Below are 26,321 nucleotides of genomic sequence, written 5' to 3' on the forward strand. Positions count from 1 at the left end.
ACATTCGTATGTCAAATAATGTATATCGTTTTTAAAGTTGAGAATTTGAAGTATTGGACCAGAGTTCTTAAAGACATACCATATGTCTGAGAAGTGTTGATGTGTTTAGGGAACTTTTACATCAATTATGTTCTCCTGAGCCCTGGCCCAATTAGGTAGGCGACAGGTAGGGTGAAATAAAAGAATGGTTTATGGTTGCTGCAGCACCAATTTGCAATTAAGGCAAAAGCCCAGAATAAGATGGGCTTCTAGGTTTTATGCTGTTTATAGGGTCATAAAGTTAGCATCATCACAGCATCATGGTGAGGTCAGATAAACCTTCCCACACATTCTATCGCATATGAAAACCATACAACTCATGATCTAAAAGATGCGCCTTGGTACTTCCCCTGGGTGGATATTTTACATTAAAATGAGGTAACAGGTCATTCAGGTGCCAGCTTGATCCCATGCAATCCCATGTTTATTCTGGAACCCAAAGGAAAACATCAAGAGAGCTACACTCAGTTGCCTCCCACAGAGACTGTCCATCTGGGAAATTGGAAATCTTCCTAGAGAGCCCTGCAGCATCACAGAGGCCGTTTCTGCACGAAGGTGGAAGCGGCCGGCCCGACGACGCTGGGACCGTCCACACAGACGGTCCTGGCGCCCGGCCAACCCGGCATGTCCCCGGGCCTCTGGCGCGTTGCCGAGGCCTGGGGACACGCCCCCCTGGCCCTGCGCACCTGCTCCAGCGGCGCAGGGCAGGAAGCGTGTCCCCAAACTCTCAGCGACGCTTAACCAGAGGCCCGGGGACAAGGTAACCCGGATGGGGGAGGCGTCCACGAAGCTGCTGCCGTTCATGCCTCGGCAGTGGCTTTTGAGGCTGGCAAGTTTCCCAAAAGAGCGCTTCCAAGCGCTCTGGGGAAACACCAATCGCTTCCAGGACGCCCGGATAGAATGGCGGCTGCGATGCAGCTGCGCCCCCTGTGCGAATGGCGGCCTGGAGACGGCGTTTTTACCGTCTCCAGGCTGCCATTAATTGCCCGTGCGGAAACGGCCAGAATCTCTAGGGTTATGTCAGATATCCTGATTAGAGAGTAATGACCCAGGGAAATGCAGGTTGTGTGTGTGAGCATACATGAGGCATTGACTAGTGCAGGGGTAGGGAACCTGCGGCTCTCCAGATGTTCAGGATCTACAATTCCCATCAGCCCCTGCCAGCATGGCCAATTGGCCATGCTGACAGAGGATGATGGGAATTGTAGTTCCTGAACATCTGGAGAGCCGCAGGTTCCCTACCCCTGGACTAGTGACTAGTCTATTGGGAGAGACCACTGGAGGGCATCTTACCCAGGATACCCCTGTCCCCAGGCAGGCCAGTTCAGGTCTGAAGTAACAGGTACAGCCTAGGTAGGAACAAAATATGAAAAAGATGCAACAAGGTGAAATTTGGTTTCTCCAAAATTGTTGTTCCCTCCAGTGGTAGGAAAAGAAACATCTATAGTTGCATCAGATGGGATAAAATGGAAAATAGAGGCAGAGAAATCTATTTTAACAGTTCAAGAATCTACTGTCATGGTTATGCTGTATTAAGTGCAGGAAACATGTGAAATACAGTTTCAAGAAAGTCACATGTAAGAGCCATAGGAAATACTGAGGAGAATCAAAAACAGCTTGCTGCAGAAGTTGTCAGAGAAGTGAAAATGGCCCTAGAGCAAGCCCAGTTAAGTGGCCCGTGTTGTAGTCAAGCCAGTACTTCAGGGCCACTTACTTCAGTGGAGCCAACAATGCATTCAGATGTTTATTGACTGCATTCCTCCCCTATACTGGCATGTGCAGGAGGAGACAATTGATAAACAGACACTAACTCTCATTGCTGATGAAGGATCTAAATCAGAGGAGCCCTGAGGCACTGGCAAAGTTTTTGGGGCTTGACTATGGCCGAATCCCCACCAAGAAATTAAATACGGATACATCCAGGTTTCAAAAGAAGCAGTGCCTTTTCATCTCACATTCTCGCTTCCCACTCCATTGAAGACCTTGATTTCTATCAAGGATTCAAGTAATGTGGATTCAAGTAACATTCCCCTCGGACACGCGATCCACTTGTGTTCTTCCTTGTCCTGATTGGCTGTTGTGTTGGGGCAGGACCTTTTCTTAAATTTCTTCGCACACAGCCACGTGGTGATGTCACTATGTCACAACGTGGGGGCGCCGGGCATTTTCATTGGCTATTGGGTTGGAGCGGGAACATTACTCTGCCCCGATTAAAAATTCATAATTCTTATTTTCACTTTAACATTCCAACATGGGTACATATGAACAATATTGAACAGCAATATTTGCTGAACGTGTGCACGTTTGCACATCCACTCATGCCCACACATCCACGTGTCCTAGTTTCCACATGGCTACACGTTTTATTGACTGTGGGGATTCGGCCTATAACTCCTTCTGGCTACCAACAGAGTAGTAGCCCACCAGAAAATTTCCCTATAAGTTAAATGGCCAGTCTGCCCCTGCTAGGAGAAGGAGTGACATTAAGCGTGTGAACTTTTTCCTGTCAGATCATAACTGACTTATGGCGACCCTATAGAGTTTCCAAAGCCAGAGACATTGAGAGGCAGTTTGCCATTTCCTGCTTCTATGTAGCGATCCTGGTATTCTTTGGTGCTCTCCCATCCAAATACTAACCAGGGCTGACCTTGCTTAGCTTAGCTTCTGAGATCTGGCAAGATTTGGCTTATCTGGGCTATCCAAGTTAGGGCAAGCATGTTATACATAGTTATAAATAACCAGAATGCTCTTAAAAATCTGAAGCTAGAAATCTGAATCTTGACCACATTGTTTCTGATCTCATGCAGCTAAACTGCTTCTCTTTGGCTTCATTCAAATATAGCAGTCCATTTTCCCCCACTGTGAGAACAAGCAAGGAAGGAATTTCAGTCCTGGCCATGTGGTCCCTCCTACCTCTTCTGTCACCTGCAGCAAGAGAAATGTCAGATGTTTATATGTTTCCACATCCATCAAGGACATCCACATACAGCAGCCTGCTTCTATTCAGATGCCTCCCTTGCTGGATTGCAGTGCATGCCCCCTGGAATGGTAAAAAGTTATATGTAAGAGTGGAAGTGGAGAAAACATGTATGTGACACAGTGGAATATTATTTCTTTTGCCGTCAGGGTAATAATGCATCTACTCATGCAGTGATGACTCCAAGCAATACTTTTCCTCTCACACACATTGTCTCTCACAGAGCAATTGCAGAACCAACAAAACTCTCTGAGGCATGATATATTCCACTTCACTTGGTCTGCTAGCAATGACAAGAGGCCTATTTGTTTTCTTCTCTGACCATACTGCTTTCCTAAGCAGCCATCTTCACTAGAATGATGCTGCTGGGAATTTTACTGGGCTTTGTTTTCAGACCAAAGGTTGTTAAAGGCCAGGAGTGGCAGAAGGCCTAGTTAACAGGGCTGAGTTATTGAGCAGCTGCTTTGACGTGAACAATGTAAAAGCCACTATTGACTTGGTGATGCTGCATATTAGCTTTTCAGTCAAGACAGACTTGTTCAGCTGCCATTCCCCTTTTATCAGAGTCCATTTTCCATTGCCAGACATTACCACTCGTCGTCAATGAAGTTAAAAGAAAATTGTTCTGGTCACTCAGGCTTCGTTTTTCTTTGCATTAACCAGCCTAGCAATCTGCAAGCTCATGTTATTCTTTATTACACTGGGACCCCTAACCTAGTGATAGCAGAGCCGGAAGTGAAATTCCTCCACTTCTGGACTGTGTTCGAATTAAAGGTTAAATTTGTCTTACTTCTCTGTGTTAGCTAGGTAGAAATCAACTGTATTAGCTAGGAAGATAGGATTTGTAAGTTTCTTTGTATTTGTGACTGTATGGAACCTCCTTGGCCCAAGGCAGAGAGCCATCTCCGCTCCACCTGGGCCCATCCTATTCACATGTAAAGGTTCCTGATAATATCCTGCCGGACAAAAGGAGACCTCAGTCGAAGCGCTACTCACCCTGCCTTAATCCACTGGTCAGCAGGCAGATAAAGGAAGCTCACCGTCATCACCCTCTGCTTCCTGACCCGGACACCTGGGGAAAACCTTTTGTGTTTTTTTTTCCCCGCCAGTGGACACGTCATCACCTCGCCCTACTCTGGCGCGAAACTCAAGAAGGGGATGCCTACTGGACACTGATTGGTTCCTGCATGTTGCAAATGAATGATTGGTTATTTTTGAATTCTGTTAATGAATGGTGGTGGGCTGTCTTTGATTCTCCCGGGCTCCCGACAGGAGAAAGTCTACTTAAGGGGTTGTAAGGCTGCTAGGCAGCGTTGTTGTGTGGAGCGGAGGTGCTGACACTTAGGTCAGCATCTCAATAAATCACTTTTATTTATCCGAGCCGTGTCGGGTCTTACTTGGGTTCCTGGGCGCTGCCGAGAGCGGGATACTCCAGAGTAAGGAAAGTGTTACCCTGAGCAGCGCGGTAACACTAGTTTATCACTTTCAGTCAGCTTCCCTGTAATCAGCAGCCATTATTTCATGAAGACCTGCATGGGAACCTGTAGAGTTACTCTTGACTTTCTCTCTGATTCAATGCAATTTCAGGTTCTGACTCTGCAGGCAATAATCTGCCCTCAAATGCTTCAATACACTGGTCCACGGATAAGTTTCCCAGAAAATCCAGGGGCCTCCTGGGAACCCTTACACAGAAACGGTATACAAGAAGTTCAGATTAAGCAGTCTGTTCATAGTTCAGGTTTTTGCTTTAATCTTAGAATTAAATAGTATTTTTGGAAATAGTGAGAATTCAGGAATAAGAACTGTAAGGAAAGCAGCAGCAGTATTTCCTGTCCCACACCCATTCTCATCAGAACATAACAAAAACAGGCAGTAAGGAATATGGAAATGGAGTCAGCTCCTAAAATAATTTTTATTCAACTGGTTCTGGTGGGTTTTCCAAGCTGTGTGGCCATGGTCTGGTGGATCTTGTTCCTAACGTTTCTCTTGCATCTGTGGCTCGCATCTTCAGACGTGTATCACAATACAAATTTTTATTCAGTCACCCATACAGATTTCCAGGAACCAAGTTGCAGATCTGGACCAAGGGGCCAGCAGGAACAGAACTGAGACCAAGAACAAATAGGAGGTATGACAGCAAAGGCTTACAGTTTGAAAACAAAGTCAAGGAGCAGAGATGGGTAGTTCAGGTTTAGGAATAATCAGGAGACAAAAAAAAATTAGATCAGAATCTTGTCAACCTCCAAGATGCTTCTGGATATGCATCTAATAATGTGAGAAAATCTTGGTCAAGAATAAAGTATACTATAGAAAGAATGGTTTTGAAGGTTAGTATCTTGGTAGAACTATGGAAGTTGAGTGAAACAGATTATTGTAGTCTGAAAACGAGCAAAAAACTAAGTGCCTACTCAAACATGAACTTCTAAACTTCAACATGAACTTCAAATCCTCTGAAGATGCCAGCCACAGATGCAGGTGAAATGTCAGGAGAAAATGCTACTGGAACACGGCCATACAACCCGGAAAACCCACAGCACCCCAGTAACATGAATATTGCCTCTTCTTGGGCAGGTCAACCTCTGACAGTCAGAACCACAGGATGGCCCCAGTGACTGGTTGGGTGGCATCATGATCAGGGCAGCACTTTTGCCCTATGGCCCACTGGCCTTCTTGAAAGCTAGCAAACCATAGCACACTAGAGTTGCATAATTGGCTTAACGTAGAAGCTTGTGGGGAACTGTAGAAAGAGGATGTTGTAACCCCAATCAGCCATTGAAATGATGGGAGAAATGATACACTAAGGAAGGGCACTGAAAAGGCAAACGTGTGTTGCTTCTGTTTTCCCGAATTTCCCAAATATGTGGCTATTATTCCTTTAATTGGTGAGGCTGACAACTTGCCAGAGAAGAATGCCAAACAGGTGGAACTAATTGTGGTTGGTGCGTCATAGTCTGGAAGCTTTCCATCAGCAGCTCACGCAACATTACAGAATCCCAGAGAGGGTGGAAAGTTAAGAATTTATGGACGGACTAAAAGACACTATGATTTAACTGATACCACAGAAATTACACTCTTATTTGTATTGGATGTTTCATGATCGGATGTCTCATGATTTACCTGTAGGATAAGTAGGAAAGCGTAAAGAATAGGAAAGACTATGCTTATATCCTCAAAGATGCATGAACTGTTTTAACAAACGCTTATTTACACTGAGTAGTATAAGGATATTATCGTATATACATCTGATGACGGGTATTTTGTATTGTAATTTATATGTATTTAAGGTTTAGATAAGAACAAATATACTTATAAGCCAATTATGCAGCTCTAGTGTGCTATGGTTTGTTTGTTGGGTTGTCATATACCCATTGATTTGTTAACACACTGTTCTATATTGTCTTCTTGAAAGCTAGACAGCTGAATATCCCCCCCCCCCCCCCCCCGCCCCGCTTCTTCTGGCAGTAATTAGAGAGGCACTCAGAAATCTTCAGAAATTACCACCTTGCCTAATAATCAGGATAGAGCAGAGCTTTCTGAAGACAGCTAAGCCCTTTTCAAATTATGGCTGTGGAGAGGGACCAGTGGTGTAGCTATGGAAAATGGAGCCCAGGGCAGACTATGCATTTTGTGCTCCCCTCCCCCATGGGCCCCCACACCTGGTGGCCAGGCCTGGCAGGGCAAGGGGGCCCTCCTCCTTCCCAGGGCGTGGCTGGGCCTGGGCATGACATGCGTGCGCCTCCCAGGCAGGCCCTGTCCCGGGCGGCATGCACACATCGAGCCCAGGCCCAGCCACGCCCTTCCTTCTTCCCAGAAGTGTGTGGGGTAATTTTCCGGGGGGGGGCCCACGTGACACAGCAGTGTCCCCACATGTCCCTGTTGCAGCTACGCCTATGGGAGGGACTGAAGGAGAGGACAAGAAGGCCAAAAAGTCGGCCAGAGACACAGGCTTTGGAAAATGCAAAACTATTGTCTGCCCTGGACCCAAGCAGCAGTGGTGGCATGGAAAAGACGAAGGAGCAGGACATTTTCCCTTTTTTGTTGCCGCTGCTTGGGTCCACCATGACCCCCTCTCTAGGGAAATAATGCATGAGGGAGTCTTTCTTGTCCTTGCTGCTATTTCTCAGTTCAGGATAGGATCCAAGGGCACTGGCTCCATTTCCATAATTTTCTGTTAATTGCCAGTTCCTTCTAGTATCTTTTTCCGCTGCCCTTTCCTGATGCATCCACTGGCACTTTTCTGTACTTCCACAGGGAGGCTTCTCTCACATTTGGAGAACTATCATACTATTTTACAAGCATATTCATCAGGAATTACCATAAGATATCATGTATTGGAACAAAAATGTAAATACCCTTGAATGACTAGGATGCACAATAAAGTATGTGCGAAGACAGGAAATGCAAGCAAGTCACATTTTCAACATTTCCACATATTGATATCAGATGTGGTGAATTTTCCCAAGGGGAAATGTGCTTACTATTCCTAAATCAAAAATATATCAGTCTCCCTGTGGAAGAGATTAGTGTGTTTCTGCACTGGACATTAATGATAAGCTGTCATACAGAAAGCACAATTTACATGTGTTATCTTTTGTGCATATAATGAATGTTTACTAAAATGAAGGCTTATAAAGCTTGACATAAGAATGACTTAGAAAAATCCAGTCTAGACAAAAGAAAGGCTTAGAACTTACAGATCTTCTCACCATATGAGTTGTCTAGTTATGATAATTTCACAGAAGAGAAAGCTGGCCCTTCCAATTCATAATGCATGGGAAGATATTGCTAAATGGATGTGGAGCAGGTTGTGATTTTAGCACAAGATTTCTCATCACTTGTACAGTGCTATGTACACACTGGAAAATTTGTCTGAACTGTACTTTATGAACATAATAAAGGGAATGGCTTTGCTTTGTGAAGTCTGATTCTGTGTTTAGAAGCAGTCATGTCAAAGACAGTGCAATAACATTTGCAGCAGATGACAGATGTTCAAGAGCTATTCTCAAGGCAAATCCTTCGCTTGGTGAAACAAAGATAGTTTATAAGAACCATTTTTTGTTCTCCAACTCTATCCTTTTTAGAAATTGCATCCATTCAGAATTATTTTAAGAAATTCTTACTCAAGAATTCGATGCACTTGTATTTTCTTAGAAGTCTAATGGTTTTTATTATTTATTTATTTTAATAGATATGAATAAAACATAATAGATAAGAATAAAAGAAACTGAAAACCGTATTCAAACAACAATTACAATTACATTCTGTGACAAGGAATACATAGACATATACACACACATATGTACACTCACACAAACACACACACGCATATCATATATTAAACAATATTAAATATATAATATATCAAACAATGATATAATAAGCAATGTTATAAATAGCTATGAACAGTAAATGGTAATGTAAAAATGGGCACTAAATAGTAATTACCATAGCCATAAAATAGCCGTCAGTCAGTCAGTCAGTCAGTCAGTCAGTCAGTAAAACCTTTATTGGCATAGTGAGCTCCCTTTATTGGCATAGTGAGCTCCTGCATGTGAGCTCCCAAAGGCACCTGGTGGGCCACTGCAAGTAGCAGAGAGCTGGACTAGATGGACTCTGGTCTGATCCAGCTGGCTTGTTCTTATGTTCTTATGTTCATAGTAAATACCCTATATATTACTTAATAAACTCAATAGTGATGTAAAGAATCATAAAGTAAATTATAATGAAATGGAATAAATAAAAATAATTTTACAGTAGTGATTGATATTATTAAAATTCCCACATATTGAATTGAGTTCACCTACTATGATAATCAATCTATGATACAATTAAATGTTTCCTTCTTTTGAGGGAATGTTTTCTATACACTATATCAAGAATGTTATTAATAATTCATATATATCCTTCTGTACTCCTTATTTTTGAGAAATAATATAAATAATATGCTTTCATTTATTTGGAATTCTTTAGTTGGTTTAGAGAGCCAGCGTAGTGCAGTGGTTAAGAGCAGGTAGGCTTTCATCTGGAGAACCAGGTTTGATTACCCACTCCTCCACATGAGTGGCGAACTCTTATCTGGTGAGCTGGATCCCTGCTCCTGCACATGAAGCCTGCTGAGTGACCTTGGGCTAGTTGTAGTTCTCTCAGAACTCTCTAAGCCCTTTCTACCTTATGAAGTGTCTGTTGTGCGAAGAAGGGAAAGGAATTTGTAAGCCAATTTGATACTCCGTACAGGAAAGAAAGGCAGGTTATAAATCCAAAATCTTCACACAGTGCATTAATTTTGCCATCACTGCATATTCAGGTAATTTATTTTCCTAGTCTTCCCAGGATGGACAAAATGCTTTCCATTTTGCTGTGAATATTACTCTAGTTGCTATCATATATCTAAACAGTTCTTCCAGTTTTTGGGAATATTTTTGCAAAATGCTCAGCAGCGTACTCTTAGCCTCTGAGTAAATTTAAATTTTTCAAAAATTTATGCATTTCAGCATGTATTTTCTTTTTTTGGTCTTTTTGCAAGTTTATCACACTTAGTAAAAGGTACCACCTACTTGTTTACATCTCTAACATTTCCCCTTATAGTTCTTATCCATCTTCTCAATATCCTCTGGAATAATCTACCAATGATAAAAGATCTTATACCAATTTTCTCTTACAGCATGATCCACAAAGGGGCAAAAGCACTGTGGAGGTGGCAAGGGACATTTGGCAGGGCACTTACACCAGTGCTAAGGTGCAGCATGGGAGGGAAACACAAGGGCAGCTGGGGCACAGCATTGGCACAGTCTCCAACCCTAGCACAAAAGGGGACAGACCTGGATAAGAAGGAACCAACATTAGTCAGCTACCAGAGCTTTTTGTTTCTTGCCCCCACTAAAAGATATTTCTTGCTTAACTGTGAACATGATCTAGGCAAAATCAATCACAAGTCATAGGTTACAATAGCAGAAATTTAATGACTAACTTTCTGCCATGGGGTTCCCAATTTTCCTGAGTCTTCAGGCATCTTTGGAATGATACCCATTAAATGGAGGCAGAGTCAAGCACAGTATAGCTGCTGCAAGAGATGGAGCAAGCTGCAAAATGTCAGGGAATGAGTAACTCTTTCAACCTTTCAGGCAGAAGTTTCAACAGGGTGTCTTTTAAAGTGAACACATTAATTTAAAACATTACGTTCAGTCAGCTTACCTTCACTTACACATTATGCTGCAAGGGCAATTGCTGCCAAAGCAATATTTTAGAAAATCTATACAGTCAATCAAATCTCCAGTGGCCAACCAGAACCCTTCCTTGGCAAAAAGTCCCATTTAGCCCCACCCACTTAAAAAAAACACTGGAGGCAGAGGAAAGGTATTGGCCTTATAGTGAATCAAATCAAATCCTATCCAGCTAGCTCAGTCCTGTCTATACTGCCTGGAGGTGGATCTCCAGTGTATGGAAAAAGGTCTTTCCTAAGACCTTTGAATAGGAGACTGAACATGGAACCTTCTGTATACAAAGTAGGAGTTGTGCCACTGGGCCATAGCCCCTGTCATGAAACCCATAGAAATACAAAATGCTTAATTTTAGCTCAGTGGCCTTGTTCTTGGGGAAGAAGGCCATAGCCCCCATTGGCAACACTTTCTGTGTGATCTTGGCTTTTGCTTTCTCCCATTCCCACAGTTGTGTGAAGTCTGTGGACTGAGGTGCTGAGTATATCGCTCTCCATATGAATCCACTGATGAAGAGATGGGGTGTATTGTGCTGCTGAAACTTGCTGAGCTTGGTTGAATAAGTGCCAGGGATTAACACCACGTACATTCACCATTGATCTGACAACAATGATATTATACGCCCCAAGCACTGATGGGATTTGTTCGGTGTTCAGGACATGGGCTCTGAGGTGGAAAAATGGGATTGCTAGTAACTTTTTAAGCCTCTCTGGCTGCACCCAGGCAGACTGTTGACATTATATAAATTCTTTAGATAAAATAAATATCTGCCTTTGTATAAAGACAGCTGATATTTAGCTTTTCCAGTGTACAACTGAGATGGAAGACCTGTCCCAGACTAAGGCAGAAAACTGTGCAATGAAATGAACTCCACTTATTTTAAACATGGTAGAACGAGTGATAGGAAGGAATAATTATAAAATGCCAGTGCCTGGAAGCAAGACAGTGTTGGCATTCAGGCTAGGGAGTTTAAAAACAACTTGTAAAATAATATGTGAGTCAGAAAACAGCAAAACCAATCCAGCCTAGAGCCTCAAGTAACTTCTCAGTTTTCATCTCACAATTGATAATGGATTTATTTAACATTAATTTTATTACAAATGATTTTATGCTTATGAGTCAAGGGTGCAAGTCAGGCAAGCCGGGTAGTATGTCTGTGCATGTGTGTGTGTGTGTGTAAACACACAGCAACTTTTCACCAACAAACCAGCTGAGCACAGGCAGACAACAGCAGCAATCACTTGGATGTCTCCCACCATAAGCAGGCATATGGGAACCCTAATGGCTGCAATACATATCAAATGATCTGCTGTACCTAAGTCCCATGGAAAGCAGTGACACTCAAGGTAGATATTATGTAATAGCCAAATGATCTCATTCTGAGTGCTGCACAGTGGGCTTCAAGGCACAGCAAGATTAGAAATAATATCACTTGCTTTCCTAAAAATATAGATATAAACTAAAGGTCTATTTCCACATTCATTTTCACAGGGAAATGCCCTATGTCAGTGGTGGTGAACCTGTTGCACTCCAGATGTTCATGGACTACAATTCCCATCAGCCATTGCCAGAATGGTCAATTGGCTGTGCTGGCAGGGGCTGATGGGAATTGTAGTCCATGAACATCTGGGATGCCATAGGTTCGCCACCACGGCCCTATGTTTATGAGTAAATTGCTCCCCCCGCATTGTAACTGCCAAGGATTGTAAGGATTACTAAAAATACAATGCAGATTTAATATTTATTTACTTATTATACACATTAAACTAAGAAATGACTAGGGCTGATTCCTCATGGGCGCAAAACAGCGGTGTGAAAATGGTATGAAAACAGTATAAACCCTTTTACACCGTTTTAAATCCTTTTACACCATTTTCACACTGTTTTCACACTGCTGTTTTTTGCCCATGCGGAATCAGCCTAAGATAATTTTAAAAACCTCTAAGTCTCTGTCTTACTGGACTTGAATCTGCCAAAATTCCAGGATTTCCATTAAGTGAATGATGAAAGGTGGAAGGCAGGGGAGGAATCATATAAGGTTAGAGCAGCTTAACTGAGATGATGTTGCTACCAGAAGTATTGGCACAGGGTTTTTGCTCACACAATTGTGTATTGCATGAAAGGGGCATCTACATAACTTCTGAGTTTCTGGTACTAATAGTATACTGCTAGTGCAGAAAGTTAAAATAAGTAGAAACTCTTTCTCCTCTGCCAGTCCCAGAAATCTCACTGTGCAGTTTTCTTATCCTGTGTTTGTGTTCCACAATTGCTATCTGTAGTGCAATCAAGCAGACTGAAGGCCCTGGCATCTGAATTTTCACATATCATAAGGCACGGTAGGAAAATATGTCCCAATTGAAGTGGTATGAAATTTATTATACACCTGCTTTGGCTGGGGTTGCCAGCCTGCAGGCAGAGCCTGGAGATTTCCCAGAATTACAAATGATTACTCCACTGAAGTTCCTTCTTTCTCTCAACCCTGTCCTCTCTGGGCTCCAATCCACCCACCCATTGCCAAATCTTCAGGAATTTCTCAGTCTGAAGCTGGCAACGCTAGCTTTGCCTACGCTAGCTTTGAGATATAGATGATGGTCAAGCCTGTGTTAGATCCACCTCTGCTCAGTAGACCACTGATGCTAACAAGCCTATGAGAGAATTTTATGCTACCAACAAATATCTGCAACATAACCAGATTTTGAGTTAGGATGCCAAGGCTTTTCCAGCAGGCAGAAAGAATAGCATGTAGCTTCACTTCAGAATGTTGTGGTAGATTTACAGTTGGAGTGCACAGCATAAGATGTCAGGCATCTAGCACAACCTTGGCTGCAGAAGAACATATTTTCTAGCACTGACACAGCAATTCAACAATACCCATGATTTTTCATTGGGCTATGTTTTTTAAAGTTATGTAAAGTTCAGATCAATGTCTTTTCTCCTAATAGTTTTCTGACATTCAGCTCAAATTCTGAAGAAATGCATTATAAGATATATTTTATTATTTCTTTCCACATACAGCACAAAACCAGCTTTCCTGTCCTGACACAAGAAATGTTTCTTTTCAGTAAGGGGTGCCTGTGGTTGAGGAAGACTGGGGGAGGAGGGGGGAGGGGGAAAGTGAAATGACAGTGTGATCCCAGTGGTGATACTGAGGGCAAAGTAATGTGATTTTGAGGGCATATGTTGGTATTAGATTGGGGTGGGTGAACGGTGACCCAGCAAGTATTTGTGTGGGGTCCAAAGTTGGCGATCCTATAGGTCAAAGTGGGTGAAGGGTGGCCCACCAGGTATTTCTGTCTGGGGGTCCAGAGCTGGTAGTCCTGCTGTCCAGAATTAAAACATCCTTAATCTTCTGTAAAATTCATTTCCGAGAAAGTCCCCTTTTCCCTCTTGGCTGCAGGAAGATTAAATAAACTTGAACATAACAAAGACTAGGAAATATCAATCTGTAGAAAATTTCTTTGGTGATGACAGTGGCCTTTGAAACTGCTTGCCCAGGTGAGAGCTAATGTTTCTGTCCTCACTATGGAGGTAACAGCAACTTCACAGATTGCTACAGCCCAGCCAGCTAGTGTTTAGAGATATCTGGCACTGATTCTAACCAGGCTGTCATTCACAGGTCAACCCCTGAATTTTTTGCTGACCAGATTGGCCTCCAACATGAGATCATGTTTTTCCAGAAAATCCCACTAATGCTTTCATTCTGTGAAAGAGGTATATATAGAGGGAAGTTTCCTACAACTCCACTGTGCAGTCCAGCAAAGACCTCACTGTCATCAAAGTGACTGCACTGTCTTCTATCCAACTCTAAGCTTCCAACAGTACAGATCATGGATATAACAATTCAGCACCCCTGGTTCAAACGAGCTCTTGGTCCCTTAATTCCAAGCCGTTTGTTCGATCAGTTTTTTGGAGAAGGTATTTTTGAGTATGATTTCATGCCTTTGTTTTCCTCTACCATCAGTCCTTACTACAGGCAGTCTCTCTTCCGTACAGTTCTGGAGTCAGGCATCTCTGAGGTAAAATTCTTGTTTTTGAATACATTAATGCTCTTTTATGGGGTTATGTTAATAGTCACCTGCCACCAAGTGATATAATTAGTTTAATACTCTGCTGAATGGAGTGGGTGGGTTTTTTTTGATAAATTAAAAGCCTAAAGGAACTAATTTTGACTTTAGCAAAAATAAATGTTGTTCCAGAATTTTGTTATGGCTGCTCTAGAAAAAAGAAACAGATTAAAGAGATTAAGAATGTACTGTAGATCTGAAGAGTGTGTGTTGGATGATTAGAGGAACATAAATTTCTGTATAATACATTCATTTTCACCTGAGTTTGTATATGAGTGCATGTGTACAGCTAGAAGTGAATTCAGACTGAGACAATTTTTTTCTACTTTAAATAATACATTTATTATTACTGGTGTACCAACATTCTGAAGGCTATCTGTAAAGACAATATTTTGTTATTCAGATCTGAAATGCTGTCTTGTTTGAGGTATTAAAAAATCTTTTGCAGACATTTTAAAGACATGCTTCAAAAATCTAGTAAGAACTCAACAAATAAAAAGCTATAGCAGCTTTTAAAAACCAGCTATTAAAAGGGCAAATTATGCACATCCCGAGGACATCTTAAAAAAATTCGCCTCCTAATTTTTTGTTCGGACAGCATGGACAAAAAAGCTGTCAGAGGAGAAAGAGGCCTTTTCCCTCTACCCAACCATTACAACCTTTTGTCACTTTCCCCTGCTGCTGGCACCCAACATTTTGTGCTGCAGAATGAAGCACTTTTCGAATGTATATGTTTGCATCTTCAAAGACAGGTCCTTGAAAAATATCTTTTAAGGGAAAATTATATATTGCCGGAATTGGCAGAAACAGTTGAGTACAACCATGTACTGTTCAGGCTGAAAAGAAGCCCAGGATCAAAGCCTGCAGAGCAAATGTCCAGGAAAACTTCAACAAATTGCACACAGAGAGAATCCCTGCAGCACAAAATGTTGTGCACCAGCAGTGGAGGAAACTGACCAGAGAGTTTTAATAAGAGGTCTCCAAATCTTCTGAGCTCCACACAGCTAGCAGGAGATGACTCGCAGATGACTTCAGGGAATAAGTCCACATTTTAGCGACTTCGAAAAAAAGACAGCTCAAGTTGAAAGAAGGCATCTTGAGAACATCTTGGGGAGGGGGAGCTGTGCAGAGTTCCTCCCCAAGACACCTGTTTTCCTGTCCTCAGGACGTCTTGTTTCTGCTGTGCAGAATGGACCAAGGTTACTGTGGTGTTTCTATGTGAGTGCGTTTTTACAGTCATGGGGGCAACAATAGTGACAGGTTCTGCTGAAAGGATCTAAATCTACATTGGAGCGCTGGGGCCAAATCATGTAGGAAATGTCATAAAATAAATGTAGAATAAATCTGAACAAAATAATTCCCATAACCGTAATTATATGTTACAATAGTACAGAAATTAAGTGGAAGAATACTAAGCAAAATGAAGAAGCTGCACAATGCATTTCAAATAGCTAATAAGAAAAGAAAAACAAATAGGGGTATCTCTTACTCTCCAAACTTGTAAAGAGTCACGTGGTGTAGTATTTAAGAGCAGGTGGATTCTAATCTGGAGAACCAGGTTTGATTCCCCACTCCTCCACCTGAGTGGTGGAGGCTTATCTGGTGAACTAGATGTGTTTCCACACTCCCATATTCCTGCTGGGTGACCTTGGGCTAGTTACAGTTCTTCAGAAGTCTCTCAGCCCCACCTATCTCACAAGGTGTCTGTTGGGGGGAGGAGAAGAGAAAGGAGCTTGTAAGCCACCTTGAGTCTCCTTACAGGAGATAAAGGTGGAGTATAAATCCAAACTCTTCTTCTTTTTCTAAATTCAGAACAATTAGATTTAAAACTGTGTTGTCCCAAGTAGCTCTTGTGTTCGAGCCAGTGTGAGGATGAATTGTCTATGATCTCTTTTTCCTTCTTGCTCTAAGTCTCACCCAGGACAGTTGAGGCATGCCAAAGCTTTGCATATATGTGGCTAAACCAATGTACTCCTGTCAAACGTTTTGTAGTTCGTAGACTGAGAATACTATTCTACTTTACACAAAAATCCTTTGAAAAACAATCCATACTACTGAAGTTAGTTCAAAGACTTCAGTAACTCCTATGGGTTTCTGATTAAGTCTTTTAAATATATATAATTATTTAACAATAATTTTTTTACAATAAATTCAATACAACACCAATAATTTAACAGAGACTATGTAGTAAATATGGGAGGGAAGGCCACACGGTATAGCCTGATCTCACCAGATCGTGGAAGCTAAGCAGGTCAGTATTTGGAAGGGAAATCACCAGACTCTGCAGAGGAAGGCAATGCAAATCATCTCTGCATCTCACTTGCCTCACAAGTCCATTCCTGGGGTCACCTTAAGTCAGCTTTGACTTGACAGATCTGTACGCAAACACACATATAATAAGTACAAGAAGAGATACTTCATTCAAAAACATAATCACACCAAAATCTTGGCAACATTTTGAATTCTAATGTTTTTTGGGCGGGGGCTCTTTTCTCATCCTTTCCATTTCAGGTGAGATCTGACCGGGACAAATTTACAATCTTTTTGGATGTAAAACATTTCTCCCCTGAAGATTTGAGTGTGAAGGTCATGGATGACTTTGTGGAGATCCATGGCAAACACAGTGAGAGACAGGTAAGTGAGTGTGTCAAGAGAAGAATAAATTATTTGGTTGGACAGAAAATTTAGATCCCACATATTCAATGTGCATCTGCTCTAGGAAAGGTCAAACATGGGATATAATATTAATGCAATATTCAGCTTTTTAAATCACTGTTTACCCACTATTTAGAATTCAGTAAAATTCATCAGAGTGTAGGCATTGGCCAATTCTGCACAACACAAATAAAACGTCTTGCAGACTTTTTGCAAAGAATCATTTTGGCTTTTTTTGGTCCTCATAGTGTAGGCAAATAAAGCATTTCACCCCAAAACAGTTCTTTTACAGCAGTGGCATAGTGGTTAGGAGCAGGTGCACTCTAATCTGGAGAATTGGGTTTGATTTCCTGCTCTGCCACTTGAGCTGTGGAGTCTTATCTGGGGAACTAAGATTAGCCTGTGCACTCCAACACACACCAGCTGGGTGACCTTGGGCTAGTCACAGCTTTACGGAGCTCTCTCAGCCCCATCTACCTCACAGGGTGTCTTTTGGGGGGGGGGGGAGGAGATTGTAAGCCCATTTGAGTCTCCTACAGAAAAGAAAGGTGGGGTATAAATCCAAACTCCTCTTCCCTTCCCCCCCCCTTAGAGCTCTCACTTTCAGTTTCTCCACAGCTCACGCCTGCATTTTCTGCCATTTTGGGATTCTCTGCGCCACCTCCAGAAGGTTCCCTTGGAAGTTTTGTCTGCTTGCAGCTCATCCGCCCATCATTTCCATGTAAAAAGTACATGAATAAAGTTAGTTTTCACTGCTGATTCTGCGCATTTCCCTGGGGGTGTGTGTGTGTGTTTTGAGGGAGGTGTCTTCCAAACTATGATGACTTGAAATATATGCTGTGTCATCATAGCTTCAAAGACACCTCCCTCAAAACAAACAAACAAAAAAGGGAAAACGACACGTGCACTGAATCAGCAGTGAAAACTGACTTTATTCATGTACTTTTTACACTGAAATGGCAGGCAGATGAGCTGCAAGCAGAAGGAGCTCCATGGGAACCTTCTGCAAATGCGGTTACACGTCAGTGTAAACATTCCACAATGGGCCACAAGGGAATAATTTGTATTGTGAGTTCCTGAATTACAAAATTTATTCACAAAAAAAGAGTGAGAAGGAATGTTTTCGATATGCTTTAAGTACAGGACCTTCCCTACCTAAGAAAGGGGTTGATATATGTTGAGTCACTTCTGTGATCTATTTTTCTGGCTTGGTAATTTGTTCTATACCTGTTAATTGCCTTCTGAAGACACATGCATATACCACACACTTTACACTTGTAACACTGTTGGTTTTCTTGTCTCTTCTCAGGATGACCATGGGTACATCTCCCGTGAATTCCACCGCAGGTACCGTCTCCCATCCAGTGTGGACCAGTCAGCCATCTCCTGTTCTCTGTCTGCAGATGGCATGCTGACGTTCTCTGCCCCCAAGGTTCAGTCCAACACTGACCTTAGCCATGGTGAGAGACCCATTCCTGTGTCCCGTGAAGAGAAGCCAACCTCAGCTCCTTCTTCCTAGGCTGAACCTGCACCTGAAGCATCCAAGCTATCACTTCTTGCGGGCCTCATTCACAGAGCCATTACATAGATATCAGTGAATATCTAGAAGGGTTTCTTTTTATTCTTTTTTTCCTTTTTTTGGTTCTATTTTTTTCTTTTGGAGGGAATGAGAGACTGGGTGAACACCTAGAGGACTTGGAAGCTCTAAGCCAAAAACACTGTGATGAAAGGATAGCGTGAGAGGCGAAGGATGATGCAGAGTTGATGTACTTGCTGAAAAAGGGTCTGAACATCCTACAAACCCAGCCGAAGTAGCGGGCGGCATTAGCTCTCAATGCATTCGTTGTTGAGTTTGGTGCTGCAGAAGCAACAGTACAGAACTGTTCTCTGCTAAAGTGATTCAGATACAAAAGCAAATGAGAGCTGAGCTGATTACTGGGGGGAAAAAACCAGGGAGAATGTATGGAGTTTGCAATGACTGTGCCATGAGCTCTTTCAGGTAAAAGGACAAATAACGATACACGTGTCTTGGGGAGGGGCCTGTAACTGTTTTCAGCAAAGTTTCCTTTTTTAAGTGTATCTCTTTACATCCACCGCAGTGTCATTTTTTCTTTGTGGCCACTGATGCAAGGACAAGCATCCCTTCGTTATCTTTGCTGAGCCCCCCTCAGGGTCCATCACAGTGCTGAGGCTTCAAACCCCTTCCAAGCTCTCTCCAGGCCTGCATGTATCACACCATCTTCCTTAATCTTGCTGTAATTCTAACGTAGCTCCACCTGTTCTACTGATATTTGATACACAATCTGAGAACTCAGTCAGTGGCAGTCAATAAAAAAATGTGAAACAAGCAACAGGAGTTCCCTCCTTAATGTCATCCAAGAGACTGAGCGATTTAAACAAAACTTCAAGATCGCAACTTCTCCCCAGAGAATCAATCTATCTCATAAATGCCAGCAACTGTTTTATTTTCTCTGTTCTATGGAACACAGTACCTAGACTTGATTTAAACATGACAAGGCAAAAGCAATCAGCTATGGGATTTTATAACCAGTAGCACAGGGCCTTATTTAAACCAAAATTCACCCACACAAAGCAATTATAGCAGCCGAGGGAAGGGTTTCTATGCATTCAGAACACATCTTAGGAAAGCAGAAAATAGTAAAGGGGGAAAAGGAAGGAAAATTAGCCTGCTCAGTCTCCTGAATTTTTAAAAAAGCTTTGAGGGTAATATATGGGTGTTCAAATTGTTCTTCTCTCTGCTAATTTTTGTGGGCCCTAGATTGTAATAATAGCGACAATGAAATAGCAACAACGCAACCATGAAATAGCATTATCAAGAATAAAAGGCAGCAGAGCTAGCCATCATTCATATTACAAAGTAAATGTTAGTGAAAATAAACACATTAAATTGACATAAATGTCCTAAGAATAGGCAACAGGCAAATGGATGAAGGGATGCAATGGATGCAGGGATCAAGAGGCTATCAGAGTCTGATAGGCACTAACCCTACTTCTGACAGGTGCACCTGGAACATGACCTCTGCTGATCACTTCAGTGACTTGAAGGTTTATTCAAGGCCAAATGGCTCTGAAGATACCTGGATCTCAAGCCACGACAAGTTCTAAAAAGAAACACTAGCTCCCTCCCCTCCTCAAACCCCACTGTCCCCAGACTGTATCCCAAAATCTCCAGTACTTTCCCAACCCAGAATGTGAAACTGAACTGAAGAAAAAAAGGAAAGGACCTTTTAAACAGAATCTTTGAGAAGACATAAGCAGAATTTGGTTCTAACTTTGGCGGGGGGGGGGGGGGGGGTCGTGAATTTTAGATGAGCAAATCAGTTGTAGAATGATCTGTCACTAGAACAAGTAGACCAGAAGTTGGAGTTTTTTCCCCTTGGCAATATACGATACCAATGAATGAGGAATGTTAAGTGATGTCAAGTTGCTTCTGACTTATGGCAACCCTATAAATTAATGATCTCCAATCTTCCTGTAGTTAAGACAATCCTACCTCATTTGGAAAGGGTAGATGGACTACATCATTATCAGGGTTTTTTCCAATTCTATGACCAGTTCTCCTGTCTAGGAAAACACAGAAATGACTATCACAAACACATCACAGACTGAAATTTCAGAAGGCTTATGGTGTTGATTGAGAGCCAGCGTGGTGTTATGTTGGACTAGGATCTAGTAAACCCAGATTTGAATTCCCACTGTGCCGTGAAAACTGACTGAGTGACCTTGGGACAGTTACACATTCTCAGCCTCAACTCTGGCAAGATTTGGATGGGAGACCTCCCAGGAATATTAAGGTCGTGACAAAGAGGCAGATGGTGGCAAATTGCCTCTGAATGTCTATTGTCTTGTAAACCCTATGGGCTCAACATAAGTCAGCTGTGACTTGACAACAAAAAATGTTATGGTTATCATCCCTTGAATATCCTGGTACAACCCTTCTGTTGATGGTCCACCTTACTGCAGGAAATGAAACTGAGGTAAGACACTGAATGAACGCTACTTATAGAGTAAGAAAATGCAGTTGCTGCCATTTCAATACGGACATCATTAATGAATACATTTCTAGCAAAATTTAAGTCATCACCACCATCAGTTATGATGAGATGAGAAGTGGCTGAGTTAGACTATATTGTCCACAAGATGTCAGACTTTCCCAAAGATTTAACAAAGGAGCTGTCAGGTGGGTTGCAAATGTTGAGGGCATCATATAATACTAGAGTCCACATCGCCATTAAAAAAATGTTTGGTAATAATTCCTGTTTTCAAATGCTGCAAAATTGACCATAGTCACCAGTGTAAGTACTGAGCTCAGAGCTTCTGCAAGCTAATGTCACCATCTGAATGGAAGCTTTTTGAGGGGAGAGAAATATTTTATAAAAATAAGTGGAAAATTTCTGGGCCCCACCATAGATCTTGGTCTTATTTACCTGATAAAATTCGACCCAGAGGTGTTTCAAATGAAGGACAGAGATAACTACATTTACCAAGAGATTGTGTTCTATCCTGTAGGTGGTCTAAGAATTTACAAAATATACATCTCAATGCTGTAGATAGATAATTTGTTTTATTTCAGCCATAATTGTACCAAAACTACTGATTGCACATGTCGTGAATAAAAACAGTCATAAAAGCAAACTACTTACCAAAGCAAGAAAGACCACATTCTCTGTAATGTTTTTATTGGTATTGGAAAGAAGAAACAGGAGAGATGGACAGGTCAAAATGTTGTAAGTTAACAAACAAACATTCTTGAGGATTACCAAAAATTTATCAGCAGCCAGTAAGAAACTATAATATAGAGCCTGATCAACTAAGTAAATGCTGAATTTGGTGATTCTGGTGATTCTCCAACAAATATGGGCTTAGGCTTGGTTCACATTTGCATGAGAATGGTGGCAGATATCAGACAGAAATGGTAAAATGGACTGTCCTACTATTGTAGGTGGTGGATTACATTTCCCAGCTGAAGAAGGGAGAATATTTTCCCTTCCTAAAGCAGAAGGTCCGTGGACAACCTCCACCTTCACTCTGTACTTTTGTCTTGGCTCATTATCCAAGATAAAAGCATATCTTCCATTGTGCTTCTTTCCAGTGGCACTTAGGAGGCTATCTGTACAGCAACTTATCTTCCTTTTGAAAGCTCAACATTGGCAGAAGAGAGGGGAATAGAGAAATGTATGAATGGTTTCTCCTGGGAAGTGTCAGTAAAAAGTGGGTCAGTCAGTTTTTTACACAGTAGAAAGGAGCAACACTTTTAAAATGGAAACCTGAAAGTGACCCCTTACCCTTGATCGTAGGCTTAGCATTTTGTGCAGAGAAGCACAATAAAGCTTCTACAGCATGCTGTCTAAACGATTTACAGTGGCTATACCAGAAGAACCATGGGCCTTTCTTGCCTCTCTGATCTGCAGCAGCTCTCTGTTTCTACCTGCTAAAAAGCTGATCCCTTAGCATCATAGTTTCCAGGGCCACCCTGGCCAACAGTCAGGAATGGGGTGGTGGTAGAACTGCCAGATCTAGCTTCTGGAGATTTTGGGATGGAGCCTGGGGAGGCAAGAGCCTCAGTGTGGTACAATGCCATGAGTCCACCCTCCAAAGCATCCCTGTTCTCCAGGTGAACTGATCTCTGTCATCTGAAAATGAGCTCTAATTTCAAGAGATTCTCAGGTCCCACCTAGAGGCTAGAATCTCATAGACCTTTCTGGATTGAGGAGGCCGAGGTTCAAATCCCCTGACTGCCACGAAGGTCACAAGGTGACCTTGAGCTGGCCACTTATTTCTTAGCCTGACCCTCTTCACAGAATTGTGAAGACAATATGGAAAGGGGGGGGGGGCGGCGGCAGATGAACAAAGAATGCAATAAATCAGTAGTTAGAGTAAATAATAGTGTAGCAGTCAGTCATGGGGATTCTAGGTTTCTAATTATATAGTTCTGTGAGAATTGACCATAATAAATTTATTTCATATATACCATTGTGAAAACTAATTGATGTAGTCTGATAAAATATACACTCATGAGACATAGTCACTGTGACTATGGCTATCTTTAAAGGGAAAATGTTTCAAGTACAATTGTACCAACTGCACACACTTATGTAAAGCCCAAATGTTGATGTGAAGCCCAAATGTTACATTAAAAGTTAAAATTGTTGATGTAGAACTTGCCTTGTTCATGGGGGGGTTGAACCCCCCCCCAAAAAAAACAAGTATATAGATTGCCTGTCATGACCATAAAATAAAACATTATTCTGAAAGTGGCACTCTTATGTTTCCAGTATTGTTCCAGGAAACCATAATGGGATAGAGAATTATCAGTTACTTCAAATTTATTTTGCCTGCAAATGTTTTTAGATTTATCCTTTTTATCTATTTTTAGAGGAACTGATATTTTACAGTTCTCACTGAATCTCACAAATTAGACTAGATGTAAACATCTCTGAACTATCACAAAAAGATGTGTTTTAAAGCTAATTCATTGACTTTGAAGGGAATTTTTCAGTTAACAGAAAGTGAATAAGCAGTGCCATTTAGATAGCACCTTGTATGGCAGTTGAGCCTTTTCCCTCCCTTCTTCCATAACAGTAAATGGCGGTTTCCCTCCCCTCCTGGCACCTTCTCTGTACCCTAAGCTCTGGTGTTGTGGTGGATATTTCCTGCCTTTGTTCTACAGAATGACAAACCCATATTGTTTTTTAGTCAAGGAAAGAGCAAAATGGATACCTTTAATGAAGTTGAACTGCTGAAATTAATCCAACAATCACATTATGCCAGCTCATCTGGATAAAGTGATGACACCATGGAGCGAAGACTGTGAAACGAGAGAGGCCCATCTAATTTGGCTAAGGTGTATGGCTGTTTCCGCATGGCACAATTATACCATGTTACAATCAGTATCTTACAATCTGGGTCTATTTTGTCCCAGTTTCTCCCTTCGCATGGCTGCCCATTTCTGTGAAGGAACTGTGTGAAGACCAGGAGGAAATACTCCAGTTTGTTTCACACGAGCCCCGGTCTTTTGTATTTACACCGCAAGCATATCTGCACATGCACAAACAAACCCAGTGTCCCGCATTCTGATTGACTGTTGTTTTTGGGCAGCAGTTTGAATGAACTTCTCTGCCCTGCCTGATCCCTCCTTAACACTGAACTCAAACTGGCCATTTCCCACCTAAGGTCCCTTTTGGGCCATTGCCACCCCAATAAAAAGACTGTACTTCTGATTGATTGATTGATTGATTGATTGATTGATTGATTGATTGATTGATTGATTGATTGATTGATTGATTGATGCACAGTGAGTGGTGGGAAACAAAGCCCCCCTTTTTTCCAGTTCTGGATAGGGCCCAAATAATGGGGCACAGCATCACATCACATTACCACTCACATTCTCATATTTTTGTGGAAAACGAGAGACTCCCCCTCCCCCCCAGTGATATGCCCACTAATATTCAGCCTTCCAGTTGTGGGCTCTGCTGCAGTACTTTGCACTTGCTGCATGTCTTTGACAGGAACAGAGAGTTTTATGGGTGTACACAAAGAACAGCACATTGTATGAGTGAAAATCTGTTTGGACAGACTTTTCCTTTTCACCTTGGCTAATGCAGTAATTATTACCTAGGTACGCAAGACAATGTGAGACAAAAGGGCCTTTGGTCTACACTGAGTGATTGAACTTGCTGTCTTATGGCTGAAACTGTCCTTATGACTAACATCCAGGTTCCCCTGGAGATTCTAGTTATACTTTGACTTTGGTTTCATATTATGCTGCTTGTTGTGGCATATTCAGCCTACTCAGGAAAGAGGTCACTTGAAACTCCAAGCAGTTGCCATTTCAAAATCAAGATCTCTTAGGAAACAATCAGAAGCTCTACAGATAGAAATTAGCAAATGAAAATAGGAGAAATGTAAAATGCTATTATATTTGAGGGCTCTTGTTGCCTTTGCACTGGTCTCACAAAGTTATTCATGGGGAACAGAAAGACAAACAGGTATATTAAAATCACATGTATATTCTAGCCCAGTAATCTTCAGTCCAGGGCTTGGAAGCTTTAGGGTGGTCACTTTCTAATACACAGATATTTTCATTTGCTTGAATATTAATTTCCAGCACACTGAAGTTTTCAGCATATAATGCATTTTTTGAAAAGTAACTATGCAACCATAAAGGTAGGGAACTGTACCTTAAAGGAGAATTTGTATCCAATATGAATTCAATATGTATCCAATATGAGGTTAGTTTACATGGTACAATCACAACATCTTAGGATAGATAGGATCTTTGGGCATGTGGGAGAGGCATTGTTCCCGGAAGGAAGATTCCTTTCCTTGCCAAATGTTTGTTACCCTAAGGTGACACGTTTAACTGCCTTGTAGCTGCCAGGTAACACATATATTTTCCTATTAGTATTTAACACAATACCTAGCTAACCAGGACAGAATTATACTGGGAAATACTTATTCATTTTGGATTAATCATATTTCCTTGCTAAAACGCAGCATTTCTAGTACATGGTTCCGTAGATTTCTTCATAGCATCAAACACATCCATGGGATTTGTATTTTACCAGCAGATGATATGTAAGGATACAACAAAAACAGGTTCTCAGATACAATCACTTGGGTTTCAAAGGGAGCTATCTTTATTGCCCCAGGAAAAGGGTCCTTTGAGAAAAAAAGGGGGAAACCCATGCCCTTGATATGCTGGCCTTTTAAGTCAAATAAATTATGTTCCCACATTCTGCTAGTAATTTTGCATTTTACAATGTGACTGTGGTAAATCCTGTTTGTTATCTCTATTTACAAAATTCAGCAAGCAACCAGGTTGCTTTCTGGGATGCAATTAAAGAATTTGTTCCTATGTGAAAGAAGAAGGAATCTTTGGTTCAATATATATTTAATAATATAGAGCTAAGGCTTTGTAAAGAAAGAGCCTTTCTGCTAGTACTACTGTCAATAAGACTACTATGGAATTAATTCCATTAATGGACACTCTATCGGTATATTAGCTAATGATTAGGGTGATCTTGACCAAATTTTATTTTTCTGGCATGACACAACATTTTGAATTTTTATAAGAAGGACCTTTTGTGATTTGTTGGGAGAGTTGAAAGTTAATGATGCACAAGCATAAGGAATTCAATTTATGGAAGCATTTCCTGTACTTGTATATGGCACCATTAATACCAAAAAATGCTTTAGGCAAAATATTCCATTCTTCTGGCCACATAAGCAAGTGTGTTTACACATATATGGGCTACATTCTTTGTTAAGGCTACAATTCGAAGTTATTAAAATACGAACTGCTGGGCTTCTACTCTCACTTCCAGTCTGCAGAAGCTATAAGCAGAACTA

At 41.6% G+C, this 26,321-nt stretch overlaps 1 protein-coding gene across 1 annotated transcript; it reads left to right on the plus strand.

Annotated features, from left to right (window-relative positions):
• Positions 1 to 13,950: 13,950 nt before the first annotated feature.
• CRYAA (crystallin alpha A) lies at positions 13,951 to 19,296 on the plus strand. The gene is made up of 3 exons (XM_048492974.1): positions 13,951 to 14,246; positions 16,806 to 16,928; positions 18,259 to 19,296. The coding sequence occupies exons 1-3, from the start codon at positions 14,058 to 14,060 to the stop codon at positions 18,466 to 18,468; spliced, it is 522 nt and encodes a 173-aa protein (XP_048348931.1). The 5' UTR covers positions 13,951 to 14,057; the 3' UTR covers positions 18,469 to 19,296.
• The last annotated feature ends 7,025 nt before the right edge of the window (positions 19,297 to 26,321 follow it).

This window comes from Sphaerodactylus townsendi, linkage group LG04 (genome assembly GCF_021028975.2).
Source record: "Sphaerodactylus townsendi isolate TG3544 linkage group LG04, MPM_Stown_v2.3, whole genome shotgun sequence".
NCBI lineage: Eukaryota > Metazoa > Chordata > Lepidosauria > Squamata > Sphaerodactylidae > Sphaerodactylus > Sphaerodactylus townsendi.